At 31.6% G+C, this 18,111-nt stretch overlaps 2 protein-coding genes across 2 annotated transcripts; one reads left to right on the top strand and one right to left on the bottom strand.

Moving 5' to 3' along the window:
• Window positions 1-4,738: 4,738 nt before the first annotated feature.
• Window positions 4,739-5,788, bottom strand: LOC131657955 (uncharacterized). The gene has a single exon (XM_058927296.1). It carries the CDS (start codon window positions 5,786-5,788, stop codon window positions 4,739-4,741), a length of 1,050 nt encoding a protein of 349 aa, XP_058783279.1.
• Window positions 5,789-11,880: 6,092 nt separating this feature from the next.
• Window positions 11,881-15,348, top strand: LOC131655557 (uncharacterized). The gene is made up of 6 exons (XM_058925403.1): window positions 11,881-12,525; window positions 12,751-12,951; window positions 13,052-13,151; window positions 13,502-13,702; window positions 13,793-13,855; window positions 15,051-15,348. The coding sequence occupies exons 1-6, from the start codon at window positions 11,951-11,953 to the stop codon at window positions 15,162-15,164; spliced, it is 1,254 nt and encodes a 417-aa protein (XP_058781386.1). The 5' UTR covers window positions 11,881-11,950; the 3' UTR covers window positions 15,165-15,348.
• Window positions 15,349-18,111: the final 2,763 nt, after the last annotated feature.

An 18,111-nucleotide genomic window follows, 5' to 3' on the forward strand; every position in this document is an offset into this window, starting at 1 on the left:
ATAATAAGAGAAAGTGGGATTAATAGGTTGCTGCTTCAGTTAATATATTATTATTGTTCTTATTATTTAATTAATTGAAGATAAGTTATGAAAAAATACGTGGATTAATTATTATGTTTGATTTTTATTTTAATTATATATAAAATAATTATAAATGGTTGTGATGAACTAAAACTTTTTACAGTGATAGTGTAACCATTAATCTCTATATTTATATATCCCTATATTTATATGTGCATAGGATTTTTTTTTGTAAAAAAATGTAAATCAAATTAAAATTAAATTGAGAGTTAATTAGAATGTAACAGTTTTTCCATGGTCAAATATTAGTAGCGTCAGCCATTTCTTTTTTATTTGACAAATATAGCTGATGATTATTTTTATTTTATTATAATTATTTTTAATGTACTGTTGTTTAGTGCAATTGTACAATAAAATATTGATACAAAATACTCTCAATTTTTCATGTATCTACTTTCAAATCAATTTTTTTTTATAATTTGACAAAACATTTACCAAAAGTATGAGAAGTAAATATTAGAGTTATGTGAGCTTCAATGGCAATTGTGCAGTTATTTATAAAGGAAATGATGAATAATAAATGGCAGAGGGGATTAGTTATGGATTAGAAACGGAAGTTACTGTAAGAAAATTAAATGTCAATAGTTAAGTTTGCATAGCTAATGGGGTTAGTGGACATTTACGTGGCTATAACCTTTTTCTAATATTTATTTATTATTATAAAACTAACTAAAACTATATAGAGATCAAAAGATAGGAAGAGAAGAGAACAAGCAACATTGTATTATATTCTTCTCAAGGGTGAACTTTACATTGTAACATGAGTCTTATTTATAGGACCCAAGGGAGGTAGAAAATTAAGTACATTAAAGTGGAATAGGAAGATGAAGAATAAGAAGAGGGATGGACATCCAGTAGTATAAATGTTTATAACACTCTTCTTTGGATGTCCATTGAGGATATGCCTCGTTAAAACCTTACTAGAAAAAACCCAGTGGGAAAAAAATCTAGTGAGGGAAAAAGAGTACAATATCCTTTCATTTCTCCCCCTCAGTTGAACAGTCATTTCTTCGATGAAGACCAATCTTGTGTACTAGTTGATTAAAAATTCTGTCTGGGAGTGACTTTGTGAAAAGGTCTGCAAGGTTATCACATGAACAGATTTGTTGGATGCTTATATCACCATTCTTTTGGAGATCATGAGTAAAGAAGAACTTTGGGGAAATGTGTTTTGTCCGGTCTCCTTTAATGTAACCATCTTTCAATTGAGCGATGCATGCGGTATTATCTTCATATATGATCGTTGTATTTAATTTTTCAAAAGATAAACCACAAGTATTCTGGACGTGCTAAATTAAGGATCTCAACCAAACGCATTCTCGACTTGCCTCATGTAATGCTAAAAGTTCTGCATGATTAGATGATGTTGCTGCTATGGTTTGTTTCACCGATCTCCATGAAATAGCTGTACCTCCACATGTAAACAAATAACCAGTTTGTGATCTACCATTATGAGGATCTGACAAGTAACCTGCATCTGCATAACCTGTTAATTCGAATTGGGATACTTTTGTATAAAACAAACCCATGTCTATTGTACCTCTAAGGTAACGAAGTATATGTTTGACTCCGTTCCAATGTCTTCGTGTAGGTGAAGAACTGTATCTTGCTAATAGATTTACAGCAAATGATATATCAGGACATGTATAATTAGCAAGGTACATTAGTGCTCCAATTGCACTGAGATATGGTACTTCAGGACCAAGCAATTCTTCATCCTTTTCTCGAGGTCTGAAAGGATCTTTCTCCACATCTAATGATCTACCAACCATTGGAGTAGACAACGGATGACTTTTGTCCATATAGAAGCGTTTTAACACTTTTTCTATATAGCCTTCTTGATGTACAAATATTCCTTTGTCCAAATGTTCAATTTGCAAACCTAGACATAATTTTGTCTTTCCTAGGTCCTTCATCTCAAACTCTTTCTTTAAACAACTCATAGCTTTTGGGAGCTCTTCAGGAGTTCCAATAATATTTATGTCATCCACATAGACAGCTATTATTGCGAATTCCTTTCCTGATCTTTTTATAAAAATACAAGGACAAATGGAGTTATTTGTATATCCTTCTCTAAGCAAATATTCACTGAGACGATTATACCACATTCGTCCAGACTGTTTCAGCCCATAAAGAGACTTTTTCAATCTTATGGAGTAGCGTTCTCGAGATTCGGAGTTGTGTGCATCTGGTACATTGAACCCTTCAGGGAGTTTCATGTAAATTTCACTATCAAGTGAACCATACAGATAAGCTGTTACAACATCCATCATGTGCAAATTAAGCCCTTCATGTGCTACTAGGCTTATTAGATATCAAAAAGTGCTTGCATCCATTACAGGTGAATATGTTTCATCAAAATCAATTCCAGGTCTTTGGGAAAATCCTTGAGCGACAAGTCGAGCTTTGTATCTCACAATTTCACCTTTTTCATTTCGTTTTCGTACGAAAACCCATCTGTATCCAACTGGCTTCACACCTTCAGGTGTTCGGACTACAGGTCCAAAAACTTGTCTTTTGTAGAGTGAGTTTAATTCTGCTTCAATTGCATCCTTCCATTTTGGCCAGTCCTCACTTTGTCTACAAATTTTGATAGACGTTGGTTCCTCATCCTCTTTGCCATTTATCTCATTTAGCGCTATATTGTATGCAAAAACATCATTAATGTCGACTTCATTTCGGTTCCATTGTATTCCATTTTGGACATAATTTATCGAGATCTCTTTATTTTCACGAGTTTCAGGTACCTGATCAATCTCTTCTAGAGATGAAATGTCTATTATGTCTGACGATTCTTTTAGATTTCCTATATCCTCACTTGGGCCATCTTTATTCTTAGCTCCCTTTCTTGTTCGAGGATTTTTATCTTTGGAACCGATTGGTCTACCACGCTTCAGGCGTGGTTGAGACTCATTAGATTGTCCAACAGGGATATCAATTTTTATTAGAGCATTTGCAGCTGGTATATATGATTTAGTCACACCTTTTGGATCAGTGAACGCATTTGGCAATTGATTTGCTAAGTTTTGCAGGTGAATTATCGTTTGAACTTCTAGTTCACATTGTTTTGTTTGAGGATCAAGATGAGATAATGATAATTCATTCCAACTGATATCTTTTTCCAGCTTCTTATTCTCTCCCCCTAATGCTAGAAAATTTGATTCATCAAAATGACAATCAGCAAAACGAGCAGTGAATAAATCTCCTGTTGTTGGTTCAAGGTACTTTATAATAGACGGAGATTCATATCCAACATATATTCCCATCCTCCTTTGAGGACCCATCTTATTGCGATGTGGTAGAGAAATTGGAACATACACTGCACATCCAAAAATTCTTAGATGGGAAATATTAGGTTCTTTACCAAAAACTAATTGTAAAGGGGAATAGGTGTGGTAACTCGTTGGCCTGATGCGAATTAATGTTGCAGCATGCAAAATTGCATGTCCCCAAGCAGAAACAGGGAGCTTGCATCTCATAATCAGTGGTCTTGCAATTAATTTTATTCGTTTAATAAATGATTCTGCAAGTCCATTTTGTGTATGAACATGTGCTACTGGGTGTTCAATGTCAATCCCAATAGACATACAATACTCATTAAATGCTTGAGATGAAAATTCTGCAGCATTATCAAGACGAATTTTCTTGACAGGATAATCGGGAAAATGAGCTCTTATTCGAATCAGTTGAGCTAGCAATCTCGCAAACGCCTGGTTACGAGTTGACAACAAACAAACATGTGACCATCTAGTTGATGCATCAATTAAAACCATAAAATATCTAAATGGTCCACATGATGGGTGTATTGGCCCACAAATATCACCATGTATACGCTCTAAAAAACTGATAGATTCATTTCTAATTTTTGTTGGTGATGGCCGAATTATCAACTTCCCCTGTGAGCAAGAGCTGCATGAGAACTTATTCGATTGAATAATTTCCCTACTCATTAATTGATGACCGCATGAATTTTCAATTATTTTTCGCATCATTATATAACCGGGATGGCCCAACCGGTCATGCCAAATTAGAAATTTATCATTATTTGTAAACTTCTGGTTTACAGTTGCATGTGCTTCAGTTGTACTAATATAAGTGTAGTACAGGCCAGAGGATAAAGCCGATAGCTTTTCCATTACACATTTTGTGTCTGAATTGTGTTTTGTAATATACAGATGTTCAATCCCTCCATCATCTCTTGTTTCAATATGGTATCCATTTAGGCGGATATCTTTGAAACTTAATAAATTTCTATGGGACTTGGGGGAATATAATGCATTATCAACGTGCAATATTGTTCCACCACGTAACAACATATGGGCTCTTCCAGAGCCTTCAATTATTTTTGAGGTGCCAGAAATAGTACTGACATCAGTTTTTCGATTCACTAAATTAGAGAAATATCTTTTATGCTTGAGAATGGTGTGGGTTGTTGCACTGTCAGCAAGGCACATATCTTCATTACTGGAGCTAGCGTCCATATTCATTCTAAGAACAATATTAATTTTTTTAACAATAAGTTATAAGCACACATTAAAAACACAAATTATTTAAATAGTAAATTATGTAAACAAACAAGTAGAAAACACACTTTATTATTATTAGAAAATAAAATTCAAAACATCCATAAAACATAAAAAGAAAATTTCCACAAATTTTATTTCTTGACGCTTCCATCTCCAATAAGGTGATCAATTTTTCCATCTGGATCAGCAAAGAAGTCACCAATATCTAAATGGGTAACATCCATATTACCATAATCTGGATCATCATCTTCATTAGCAAAGTGAGTCTCGATCTTTTCCTTTTTATTTTTCAGTGATTTTTGATAAAGATCAACAAGGTGTTTTGGAGTACGACAAGTGCGACTCCAATGACCTTTTCCTCCACAACGATAGCAAATATTTTCATTTGTTTTGCTACTCTGACCCTCTTTTTCATTCTTTTCAACATTTTTCCACTTCGGGTGGAAATATGTGTTTTTATGATTCCCATTGCGACCACGATCAAAACCAAGACCATGAGCATAATTACGACCACGACCACGACCACGTGCGTATGCACGACCGCGACCACGATTTTTCCTATAGTGGTCGTGCCTTGCCACATCCACTTCTGGGAATGGAGTTGTACCAGTGGGACGGGCCTCGTGATTTTTCATCAATAGTTCATTATTTTGCTCAGCCACAAGAAGACAAGATATTAGGTCAGAATATTTAATAAACCCCTTTTCTCGATACTGCTGCTGCAGGAGCACATTGGATGCATGAAAAGTGGAAAATATTTTTTCTAGCATATCCTCATCAGTTACTTTTTCTCCACATAATAATAACTTAGAAGTTATTCTAAACATTGCAGAATTATAATCACTTACACTTTTAAAATCTTGCAAACGTAAATGCATCCATTCATATCGAGCTTTTGGTAGGATAACTGTTTTTTGATGATCATATCTATCTTTCAAATTTTTCCACAAGACATGTGGGTCAGTTACGGTAAGATACTCATTTTTAAGATCCTCGTGAAGGTGACGACGAAGGAATATCATGGCTTTTGCCTTTTGTTGATCAGATGATTTATTTCCTTCTTTAATAGTGTCACCGTGACCTTCTGCGCTTAAATGAATTTGGGCGTCTAGGGCCCATGTCAAATAAATCTTTCCCGAAATATCAAGAGCCCCAAAATCCAATTTTGTAAGATTTGACATACTTAGTAGTTCTATCATAAAAAAATAAAAGAAATAAAAATATTATAATGAGATAATTATCATAAAGGAAATATTAAATATCAATATTTAAAATAATACTTTTGTAAATTCTAATATTTAGAAATAACACAATAGTAAACTAGATTGTCACATTAGTCATTAAATTATCTGTTTTTTTTTTTATAAAAAAAAAAATCAATTTAGTGACAAAATACATCTTACATATACAATAAAATAAAATAAATAAATAAAGCATTATGAGTTCTTCATGAACTATACAATGTTATTTCACTATCCTTCAGGGATGCCTTGCTTTTGTTACAAACAATGATCTAAAAATTATAACCATCCTTCTGGGATGCGTTAAAATTAAAACCATCCTTCTGGGATGCAAAAAGTTATTTCTTCTTTCTCTAATTCAATTCCACCGAATAAACAAAAATAATTCTTTCATGCTTTAAGCCAAATCCATCTTTTAATCCTTTGACACAATTAAATTTAGGGTTAATACTACTTTACCCCCTGCCATATAAGCGAGATTCGGTTTACCCCCCTTTAAAAAAAAAACTTATTGGACAAACCTTGCAAAATAAAGATTCCATCAAATTTGACCCTGATAAGTTTATTTGGCCAAGATTCTTAGAATCTTGCCTACGTGGCATTTTTGGTAGTGCTGACTGTACAGCACATAAGCAATGTGGCACAGTCAGCACTGCCACGTGGAATTTATTTATTTTTTAATTTTTTTTTTGAAAAATTTTTTTATTAATTTTTTTTAATAAAAATTTAATATTTTTTTAAATTTTTTTTATTAATTTTGTTGATTTTTTTAAATTTTTTTTTTAGAAAAAAATTAATATTTTTTTTACGTTTTTATTTTATATAAATTATAAAAAAATTGAAAAAGAATTATAAAAAATTGGAAAAATTAAAAAAAATTTACGTTTTTACGTTTTTTTAAAAATTTTTTTCCAAAATTGTTTTACTGTTTTTTTTTAATTTTTAAAATTTATTTTTATTATATATAAATTCGCAGGTATTTTCAAATCCGTAGGTAAATCCACAGGTATTGTCAAATTCGCAGGTAAATCCGCATGTATTTTTACAGGTAAATCCGCAGGTAATTTTAAATTCGTAGTTAAATCCACAGGTATTGTCAAATCCGCAGGTATTTTTAAATCCGCAGGTATTGTCAAATTCGTAGGTAAATCCGCAGGTATTGTCAAATTCGTAGGTAAATCCGCAGGTAAATTCGCAGGTATTTTTAAAGGTAAATCCCCAGGTATTGTCAAATTCGTAGGTAAATCCGCAGGTATTGTCAAATCCGTTGGTGAATCCGCAGGTATTTTTAAAGGCGTACGTAAATCCGCAGGTACTATCAAATATTTTTTAAAAACGTAAAAAAATATTAAATTTTTTTTAAAAAAAATATTATTTTTTTTTTAAAAAAAATATTAATTTAAAAAAAAAAAATTTTAAAAAAAAAATTCAAAAAAAAAATTCAAAAAATAAATAAATTCCACGTGGCAGTGCTGACTGTGCCACATTGCTTATGTGTTGTACAGTCAGCACTACCAAAAATGCCACGTAGGCAAGATTCTAAGAATCTTGGCCAAAAAAACTGATCAGGGTCAATATTGATGGAATCTTTATTTTGCAAGGTTTGTTCAATAAGTTTTTTTTTAAGAGGGGGGTAAACCGAATCTCGCTTATATGGCAGGGGGTAAAGTAGTATTAACCCTTAAATTTATTTGTGCACTATCCATCAAAATTGGAATCATTGTAAAGCCACATGTGTTATCCACAACCTCAACAACATCAACCCATCTTACTTAAAGTTGAGTTGCTACCTGAGATTTTTTTTTTATATAATATTCTTAAACATACATCAATTCTATGACAAATAAATTTACAATAAAATTACATAATCTTAACCATAAAATTACAATAAAATCATTGAACAATAAAATTATAAAATTTTAAATGTCCTAATATGATTATATTTACTGAATATCATAAATAAATAAAAACAATGATCTCCTCCAAATCATACCTGAGGGCGTCGTGCTGATAACGTATTATAAAACTAACTAAAACTATATAGAGATCAAAAGATAGGAAGAGAAGAGAACAAGCAACATTGTATTATATTCTTCTCAAGGGTGAACTTTACATTGTAACATGAGTCTTATTTATAGGACCCAAGCGAGGTAGAAAATTAAGTACATTAAAGTGGAATAGGAAGATGAAGAATAAGAAGAGAGATGGACATCCACTAGTATAAATGTTTATAACATTTATAATAATATGATGAAAGTATTTTTATTTAATGAATGAATAAAAAATAAAAAATTATAGATTATAATAATATTTTAATAACTTTTGAAAATCACTCCTATTTTAAGTGCAAAAAACAAAAAAAAAAACAAAATAAATAAAATAAAAGTTAACTATAAAAATCAAATCAAATTTTATTTTTTTTTGACAAATCAAATCAAATTTTATTAAATAAAAGAATAAAAGGTAAGTTAGTGGAATGAATAATAATAATTAAATAAATAAATCTAGAAAATGAATAATATTTATTAATTAAAATAAAAATTAGGTAGTTAGTGGTATAATTATAAAATTAAATTTTAATAATTAAATAAATAAATATAAAAATATGAAATTGCAATGAAATCCTCAATTTTGACATCAAAGTTGTTAAGTGACATAACAATTTTATATATAAGACACTAAGATGAAAGTATTTTTATTTAATGAATGAATAAAAAATAAATATTATATATTATATTTTTATAATATTTTAATAATTTTTGAAAAATACTCCTCCATAAAACATAAAAAACTAAATAAGTAAAAAAAAGTTAATTATAAAATACAATAAAATTTTATTAATTACAAGAATAAAAGGTAAGTTAGTGGAATGAATAATAATAAATAATTAAACAATTAAATATAGAAATTAAATAATATTTCATTAATTAAAATAAAAATTAGGTAGTTAGTGGTATAATTATAAAATCAAATTTTATTAATAAAAAATTAAATTAAATAAATAAATATAAAAAATATGAAATTACAATAATATCTTCAATTTTGGCGTCAAAGTTGTTAAGTGAAAATAAAATATAAGATTAATTTGTTTATGTTACAACATGTTTCACAATTTTCATAATTAATTAATTTGTTTATATGGCAACATATTAATTTATCAAAAACTTATATAAATAAATGAAAATAAAATATTATAATAAAAACATTAATTTAAATATTTTTTATAAAATATAGTTTTAAATAATAGTTTGAAAATCAAACCAATCATCAATCTAATAGAGGTATTGGATCACTGGTCGAACCGCATGACTAAACTAGATAACTTGGTTGAATAAAGCAAACCGATCATCAAACAAAAAAAGGGTATTGAGACATTAGTTCATTGGTCGAACCATTGGGTTAGTAACAAAAGTAAACCAGATTAAATCGACCAACTCTGTTGAATAACTCATATGAGTATTCTAAGAAGAGAGTCTAAGATAAGGAACTCCTATGGATATTCTGAGATCACAATCTAAGATGAGGAACTCATATGAGAGTATTTTGAGACAACATAATATTGTAAGATGAGGAACTCTTATGAGTATTTTGAGACGACAGTCTACGATGAAAAACTCCTATGAGCATTTTGAGACCATAACATAAGATGAGAATTTTCTATGAGTATCTTGAGATGAAAGTCTTTATAAATGATCTCCTTTGAGTATTTTAAGATAAAGGTCTAAAATGAGGATCTCCTATGAGTATTCTAAGATGAGAGTCTAAGATGAAAATCTCTTATGAGTATTCTAAGATGAGAGTCTATGGAAAGGATCTTCTATGAGTATTCTAAGATGAGAGTATCTGGAAATGATCTCCTATGAGTATTATGAAATGGGAGTCTAAGATGAGGATCACCTTTCCAATGACTTTGATCTAAGAATTTGATCCATAGGAGATTATTTCCATTTGATTCATAGAAGATCCTTTCCTTTTGACTTTGATCTTAAAATTTGATTCAAAGGAGATCCTTTCCATTTGACTTTGAACTTAAACTTTCATTAATAGGAGATATTTTCCACTTGATTTATAGGAGATAATTTCCAATGACTTTGATTTTAAAATTTGATTTATAGAAGATCCTTTCCATTTGACTTTGATCTTTCCAATTGATTCATATGAGATTAGTTCCATTTGATTCATATGAGATCCTTTTCAAATATATCTGAAGGATATATGTTTCGTACTTCTTGTTTATGGACCACCATTAATACATTTATTATGCACACAATAAAAATTATAGTAACCATTGGTTTAACCAATCTGGAAGATGGTGGAAGGTTAAGCAAAAAATGGTAAAGCTGTGAAGTTTCTTTTGGAAGTTTAGATGAAATGCTTATTCGTATTTTGAAGTTTATCTTAGGTGGTAATGTTTTATGATGTTGTGCTATGTAATGTTGGTATTTTGGCAAAATGATAAATGTATTTTGATCCTTGTATTATGTTGCAACAACGTAAAATATAACTGTGTGTTTAAATGGATGTTAATGAAGTTTCTTTTGTATTTAAAAATCCAACTGTTACAATGGTATATATATATATGGTGTAGTCTTAATGGTTATTTACTAATATTAAGTAATGATACTTTAATATCATTTGTATGTCAATAATACATTCCAACTCTAAATACAAGCCAAATCTTAATTCCCAGTGGCCAAGGAAACCTATCATAGGACATCATGTTCCAAGACTAGCAAGTAAATACTTGTCATCCTAGAAATACAAATGCAACAAAACTAGTTAAAGACAATACACTCGAACTCTAAATACAAGCCCAATCTTAATTTTCACTGGCCAAAGAAACCTATCTTAGTAAATCATGTTCCAAGACTAGCAAGCTCCCTTAACAACTAGAAACATCATGCTCACATCAAACAACAAAAACAGGCAAACACAATTGGATCCCAACACTACTGAGCTTCACTCCAAGGACTAAGCTCCAATTTTAAAGACCTTACAAATGAACAATTTAACAGAACCAAAATGATGTCCTTATAAAAACATGTAACTTGCAACATGCAAGCACCAGAATTTATTGCTTCCAAAAATCTTAACATTGATTATCACCTTCATGTTGACGTGGCCTATACATTTATCATTGATTATAAAAACTATAAATCAAACTACAAAACTAGTTTAGGCAAAAGATAAAACCTGCAGATATAATTTAACAATATATCACAGTATATATCATAAACATTACATTAGATATCCATATTCAAATTCAATCAGGGATAAAACACAATGAGACTGGGAATCCTAACCCTAAACCAAATAAACAAAAATACTCCTTTCTTCTAGCAAGAGATTAAACAACTATATACTCAATCAATCATCTAAAGAATGAAAAGGACAATAGATACCAATCCACATTAAACAACAATCAATAGTTTTTTCAAATTTAAAAAAACTGATCAAACCAATTTGAATCCAGTCACAAGAATTCTAAGTTTAATCAAACACAAATTCATAAAATCATTAAGAAGAAAGTAGATTTACCTCAAGAAAACCTGAAAAGAATTCAACTACATAAACTGTTACTGAAGCTCTTAACCTAAAACAAGTCATTAAGAACAAAAGAGAAGGAAGAAAAAGAAACCAAAACCCTAATCAGAGAAACTCTCCACCTTCATCAAACCCATTGATTCAATAGACCCCACATTTCCTATAAAAACGAGGTTTATAGGGGCTCATTCCCCCTTCTTTAATTTTTTTTGCTTTCACACACTGACTCTTACAAGAATATGACCCTAATAATTTAAAGTTCGTGCCGAGAGATAATGAGAGTGGTTAAACATTATTCCCACAAGAAATCCATTAGAATCAACCCTTTCATTCCTTAACATAACTCAACAAAAAAAAAAAAAACTAAAAAAAGAGAGAAAATAAAAACATGATAACAACAAAGGAAAAAAAAAACTCTTTTTTCTTAATCTAAACCCTTAATTTTCTAAATTTCCTAAATATATATTTAATTCCAATTCCAATACACGTGTAAACCGTTCACGGCGTTAAGAAAGACAAAATTTCGTTACTTCTTTTCCGTCATCGTTTTCCGCCGCAATGCTGTTAACTACCGCTTTTTCTTCGCATTTTTCTCCTCAAATTCCGCAATACCGCTTTCGGTGTCAATGCTGTAATCCTCTTCCCGGAAATGGTTTTCAAACTGAACGTGGTTTGGTTTTTGATACCGGGGGCGCATTTTACCGGCAAGAGAGTGCTACTGGAAGAGACCTCGGCGTACTTGCTGCTTCATTGCAGAAGAAGGCTACTGGAAGCTTGCGTGTTCTTGATGCTCTTTGTGGTTGCGGGATTCGGTCGCTTCGGTACTTGAAGGAAGCTGAAGCGGATTTTGTGGCTGCTAACGATGGAAATGATTGCTATGGGAGTACCATTGTGGAGAATTTGTCTAGGGTTTGTGTGGAAGAGGAGAAGAGATGGGTGGTTACTCATTTGGAAGCTAATAGAGTTATGACTGATTATTATCTTCAGAAGAGTTTCTTTGATTTTATTGATGTTGATTCTTTTGGAAGTGATTCTTCTTTCTTGAGGTCTGCTATCAATTGTATGAAATTTGGTGGTTTGCTTTATGTAACTTCAACTGATGGTTTCTCTTCTGGTGGCCACCGTCCACATCAGTAAGAATGAGTTTCTTTCTCAGTTTATTGCTATGAAGTACTGACACTGACACGTCGACATTGGAAACTCTGACACTCACACATTTTTTCAGAGGTGTCGGTGCTATTGGTTTGTGTAATGTAATATGTGATGGATATGTGCATGTTGTGTTGTAAATTGTAGTGGATTTGAGATCCTTGCTTGGCCTGTGGTTAGTGACTGATTTTTATTTTTTTTTGGTTTAGTTCTTTAGCTGCTTATGGAGCGTATGTGCGTCCTATGCCGTATTCGAACGAGATTGGTTTGCGAATGCTTATAGGTGGGGTTGTTAGGGAGGCTGCTGTGTTGGGGTACCATATAACTCCGTTGTTTTCATACTATGCTTATCATGGACCTGTTTTCCGAGTCTTGCTCAGGTTGAATCGTGGGAAGGTTCATGATAGTAGGTGATGAATCCTTGTGTTTGTGTCAGCTTTTTGTTGTTTCGGTTTCATTGTTATGTAGTTGTTACTCTCTTGTTTATTACTTCTATTGTGATTGCTGCAGGCATTATGGTTTTATTGGGCATTGCCACCAGTGTGGAAATTCCAATGAATTTTCTTGGGACCAACTTGGTCAGTTCAGTTGCTCCTGCAGTGTGTCAAAGGTATGGTATGGTTTGTTTGAGACTAACTCGTTGTGGTTTTTTAATGTCTATTTATTGGCAAACTATCTTTCTGAATTGTAGCTAGTGTTAATAAGGAATATTGCTAGATGATAACTTCTCGGATCATATGTGATAACTTGTGTGTGTGTTTTTTAATCCAAAATTCCTATGGAACATATGTAATAATTTCAGTCGGTTTTTTGAATGAATGATTTATGGAACATGAATTAGGAACACTGTTGATGCTTGTATAATCTATTTGTGCAAATTAGTTTTCCAAAGTTCAAATTACACAAAAAATGTTACTTCATACAAATGTATAAAGTACCCTATTTCTTTTCATTTTTTAGGTTTCAAACTCCCTTAAGGTATCAGGACCTCTTTGGACAGGGCCTCTTCATGATGCGGCGTATCTTACAGACATGTTAGATCTGGCCAAGCAGTGGGGATGGATTGGCTGTGATGGTAAAGACAGTCTTGAAAAGCTTATAAACTTGATGGTGGATGAAAGTGACCCCAGGTTGCCATCTGGGTATATAAAGTTGGATGAGGTGGTTCTTTTAGCTTTGTTGCATTGTAAATAATGTTAGCTGCTTTGGTGAGAATAATGAGTTATGTTAGTTTTATGTGTATTTATCCAGATGGCAAGCCGTGCAAAAATAAATACTCCGCCTCTGAGGACCTTGATGAGCGCCTTGCACGAGGTACTCTAAAAAATCTTTAATATGGTACAGTAATCATGTCATAATTGTGATTATCATTGAATATATGTTTCATGAGAATAAATTTAACTTAATTCTTCTTCAAATTTGTGTTAAAGGATTGTCGATAATTGCATTTATATTATCTAATTGCATAAATATTTGACATTATAGAATAATGTCAAGCTCATATTTTCAATAGTATATTCTATTATATTAATTCAAATGCAACCAACTTTGTACCTGATTGGAACTGCGTCCCGCTAGGAGAAATTGCATCAAAACACCGCATTAACGTAGAAGCTTCAACTCATAGCTTTTAAATTTTCATATCAAAAGCTTATTGGAACGTGAGAATAGAGCACCAGACTCTGTTCCAAATATACGCTTCATATGTTTTGTTGGGTATAATTTTTCTTTTGCTGCATGGTATGTGGGGCGTTTAGGTGGTTAGTGCTTATGGTTGTCATGCCGGGTAAATAGTTCCGTCTTTTCTCAGTATTTCTCTCTTTGGAGGTTTGAGGTTGTGGGTGTAAGAGTTTAGCATTGATTTGATATTTGATTTCATCCGGCTGTTCATGAACTGATAAATCAATGTATATGGTGCCTGATATCTCATCGATAACGGAGCACATTAATGTTCTATTTTGAAAATGGTTCTTTACTAAGGCCAGGGGAGACAACTGTTTTGTGTATATGGTGGGTTTGGTTTTTTAGCTTTATAGTTTGTTTTGAGCTGTCTCAAAAGGCACCGAATGTATGTTTACTCCAAAGCTTGAATTCTTAGCTTTACAAAATTCCAGACAATAACACATTGGAACGCGAGAAGCGAGAAATAGAAGCGAACATGCATCCAAACAAATAATTAGTAGTTTTTCCCAACTGCTAGTTTTCTTGAAGTATATGAGCTGTATCCTTTTACTCCTTTATCCATATATCCTTCTTTGCCTTTAAATAAAAAGTTAAGCCATGAAACCAGTTATGGTATAAAATTTAGCTATCCACATTACGTCGGCCGGTAGGTGTATAAAGTAAAAATGAATGGAGTTGCCTTTTATTATTTATCGGTTATCGTCGTCTATTTGTTTACCATGTTTGGTTTGATGAGATATTGAATCATAGATTGTTCAGGTATGTTGATTCTAGATGAAGCTTTAGAAACCAGACATTCACTGATCTTGTACTTGGTTTATTGCAGAAAGGTTATGCTGCCAGTAGGTCTCACATAATCACAAATGCAATTAAAACAAATTGCCCCATGACAGAATTCATTAGTATAGCGAAAGAACTACTTCCGGTATCCGTCTCTTAATGGATTGGTGTCTGAAGATTCATCTGAGAATTGATTAATGTTCAAGATTTTGGCTATATCAAATTTTTGTTGTTGCACATTAGTCTGTTTATAATTTAATTGATAATTGTAATTTGTAAGTGCCAATGATGTCACTCTAAGTCTAACCACTAAAGATTTTGGATAAAAATACTTTACATCTTGTTACATAAAACAACTCATCTCTTCTATTAACTCAAAAGTATTAAAAATTAATAGAGAAATACTGCAACAAAACAATTGTAAAAAAAATAACCAAAGAAAAATATGACAATCAATGTCCTTTTTTAATAAGTCAAAAGATTTTATTAATGATCTATTCTAACACAAGGAGTTCTGAAAATAAAAACAAAGGAATACAAACAAAAGAGATACATTCACTAAAGAGAGTTAAGACAGAAAGAAATTTAAGTAGTTTAAAGAATTAGACCACCAATAGATATATATCAAAAGAGAAGATTTTGAACTTTGCTTTAATCCACTAAGATGCTTGATTTTCACATGATCTAAAATTTGAGTAGATGATAGGAATATTTTAGTGAATAAACCTCATCCTTATCCTTATCAACTGACTAAATCCGCATGTTTGAAACATATCTTCAATGGGGTGGAGGTTGCTTAGTGCACACTTGAATTTATAAGTTTTAGAATTTAACATTTTTATCATTGAAGCTGATACACGTGGCGTTCCTATTGCTTAAATATATGTGTAAATTGTTTCATGAAACAATTTAAAAAGTGTGTTGTTCATTATTAAATAATATTAATCTTGATACTTTATGGGACAAAATATAAATTGATTTGACCACATATAGATTGTTTATTGAAATCACCATTGAAGTAAAATTAGTTTAGATTGCTTAGATGTTGCTTAAATGCAATGTGACAATTTGATCTCACACAAATAATTCAAACAATTGAAATAAATTTCCCCTATATAACTTCTCCCTGTTGGAGATGCTTTTAGTATGAAAAAAATTACATTTAATAATTAACTTTTTATTCCAAGAGAACATATGGGATCTCCGGATCTACTAACCTTCTTCTTTGACACCTACTCTAATTTAAAATTTATTTGACATTTACATTTTTTTAGGAACTACTTCCAGACAGAGATGTCGCAACCCTTGCTCTTTTGACATTGTACTTGAGCCGCACGTGTTGCTCATGGGCAACAACCTAACATTCACATTATTTCGTAGTTAATCCATGTTATAGAGATTCGACAAGTTTTGCGTTGGTTGTCGACTACCTAACATAGCACTTTCCTTTTATCCTAGCTTGAGACCGACTATGTATAACAAATCTAACCTATTCATGATCCACACTAACTTCAAAATTCTGCTCCATTAACATCTATACAAGATCATCTATGCCTTAGTATCATCCACTGACTCAATCATCTGCTCCTGAGTCATTTGCAACGCTTGTTTCGGTCGGTGAATTGCCAATATTAATTTACAAACAAGTTCTATAATCAACAATGTATCTCATGCATTTGGTCAAGTTCGAAATTCTAAATAAATTAGACCTGCATTGCATGATCATATTGTTACAAGGTCTCACACACCAAAGGAAATATTTTTTTCCACTAAACATGATTTGCATTCCACGAGAAACACATACCAATTTAGTCTACCGCAAGTGGTTGTTCTGAATTAAAAGAAATCCATATGAAAGTGTGACGAGATATAAGGTCAAGTTAGTTGCAAACTGATTAACTCAGACACCCGTCTTGATTTCAAAGAAACTTTTGCTCCTATTGAAAAAATTAAATTAATTAAAGTAGTTCTCACTGTAGCACTCAGATAAGGGTGGATTTTACATCAAATGAATGTTAACAAATGCATTTTTCAAAGAAAATTATCTGAATATGTATAAATGAAGCGGCGTCCTGGTTTAATTCATTCAAAATATCCGAATCATTCGAAATATCCAAATCATGTTTGCAAACTAAAAATAGCAATATATGGTTTCAGACAAGCTCGTCGTCGTGCATGGCATGATTCACTGAAAACATTTGTCATTTATGTTGGTTTATTTACAAGCTTAAGCGATCCATCTTTGTTCATTTACAATAAAGATGATGTTCATGCTTTGTTACTCAATTACATTGATGATTTATTACTGACAGATAACAACACTTGATTCTTAAATCAATTCATGACAGAGCTTTCAACAAAGTTTTCTCTCAACAACTTGGATTTTCACATTATTTTCTAGGCATATAACTTATTCCAATAAAAAATGGTATGTTCTTGTCGCAACATGGTTACATGAGAGAACTATTGGATAAGTTTAATATGTCAGGAGCTAAATCAACAACTCCATTATGTATGACTATACCACTCAAGTAAGATGATGGTTCAACTCCTATTGATTCTAAAATGTTTTGTAGCATAATTAGAGCTCTTCAATACATCACATTAACTAGGACAGATCTATCATTTTCCATAATCAAATTGTCATAATTCATGCATCAACTAACTCAAGTGCATTTTCAGCAACTTAAAAGAGTGTCAAGATGTCTCAAGTTCACTATCAACCATGGTTTGAAATTTACAAAGTCGAATCATCTGAAATTACAAACATAATCGTGTCTCATGGTTATAAAATGACAAAGAATAATCGATAGATCATTGACAGAAGCAGAATACAGATCTGCTGCCAATTCTACGACAAAATTATGTGACTCTCAAATCTTTTGAGTGAACTTGGAATTTCATCTCAAATCCTTTTTTTTTGTTGATAATATTGGTACAACTTATCTAAGTTCTAATCTAGTTTTTCATTCAAGAATGAAGCACATTTCATTTGACTATCATTTTGTGGGACAACAAATTCAAAATGGAAAACTTATAGTCCCTCACATCTCTACAAAGAACCAACTTGCAAATATTTTCACGAATTCTCACATCTTAAAGGCAAA

Source organism: Vicia villosa, linkage group LG3, assembly GCF_029867415.1.
Source record: "Vicia villosa cultivar HV-30 ecotype Madison, WI linkage group LG3, Vvil1.0, whole genome shotgun sequence".
In the NCBI taxonomy this organism is placed as follows: Eukaryota; Viridiplantae; Streptophyta; class Magnoliopsida; order Fabales; family Fabaceae; genus Vicia; species Vicia villosa.

Coding starts and splice junctions, on each gene's coding strand:
- LOC131655557 (XM_058925403.1), top strand. CDS start 11,951: ATGCTGTTAACTACCGCTTTTTCTTCGCATTTTTCTCCTCAAATTCCG. Junction 12,952..13,051: donor GGGAAGGTTCATGATAGTAG/GTGATGAATCCT, acceptor TGATTGCTGCAG/GCATTATGGTTTTATTGGGC. Junction 13,152..13,501: donor GCTCCTGCAGTGTGTCAAAG/GTATGGTATGGT, acceptor TTCATTTTTTAG/GTTTCAAACTCCCTTAAGGT.
- LOC131657955 (XM_058927296.1), bottom strand. CDS start 5,788: ATGTCAAATCTTACAAAATTGGATTTTGGGGCTCTTGATATTTCGGGA.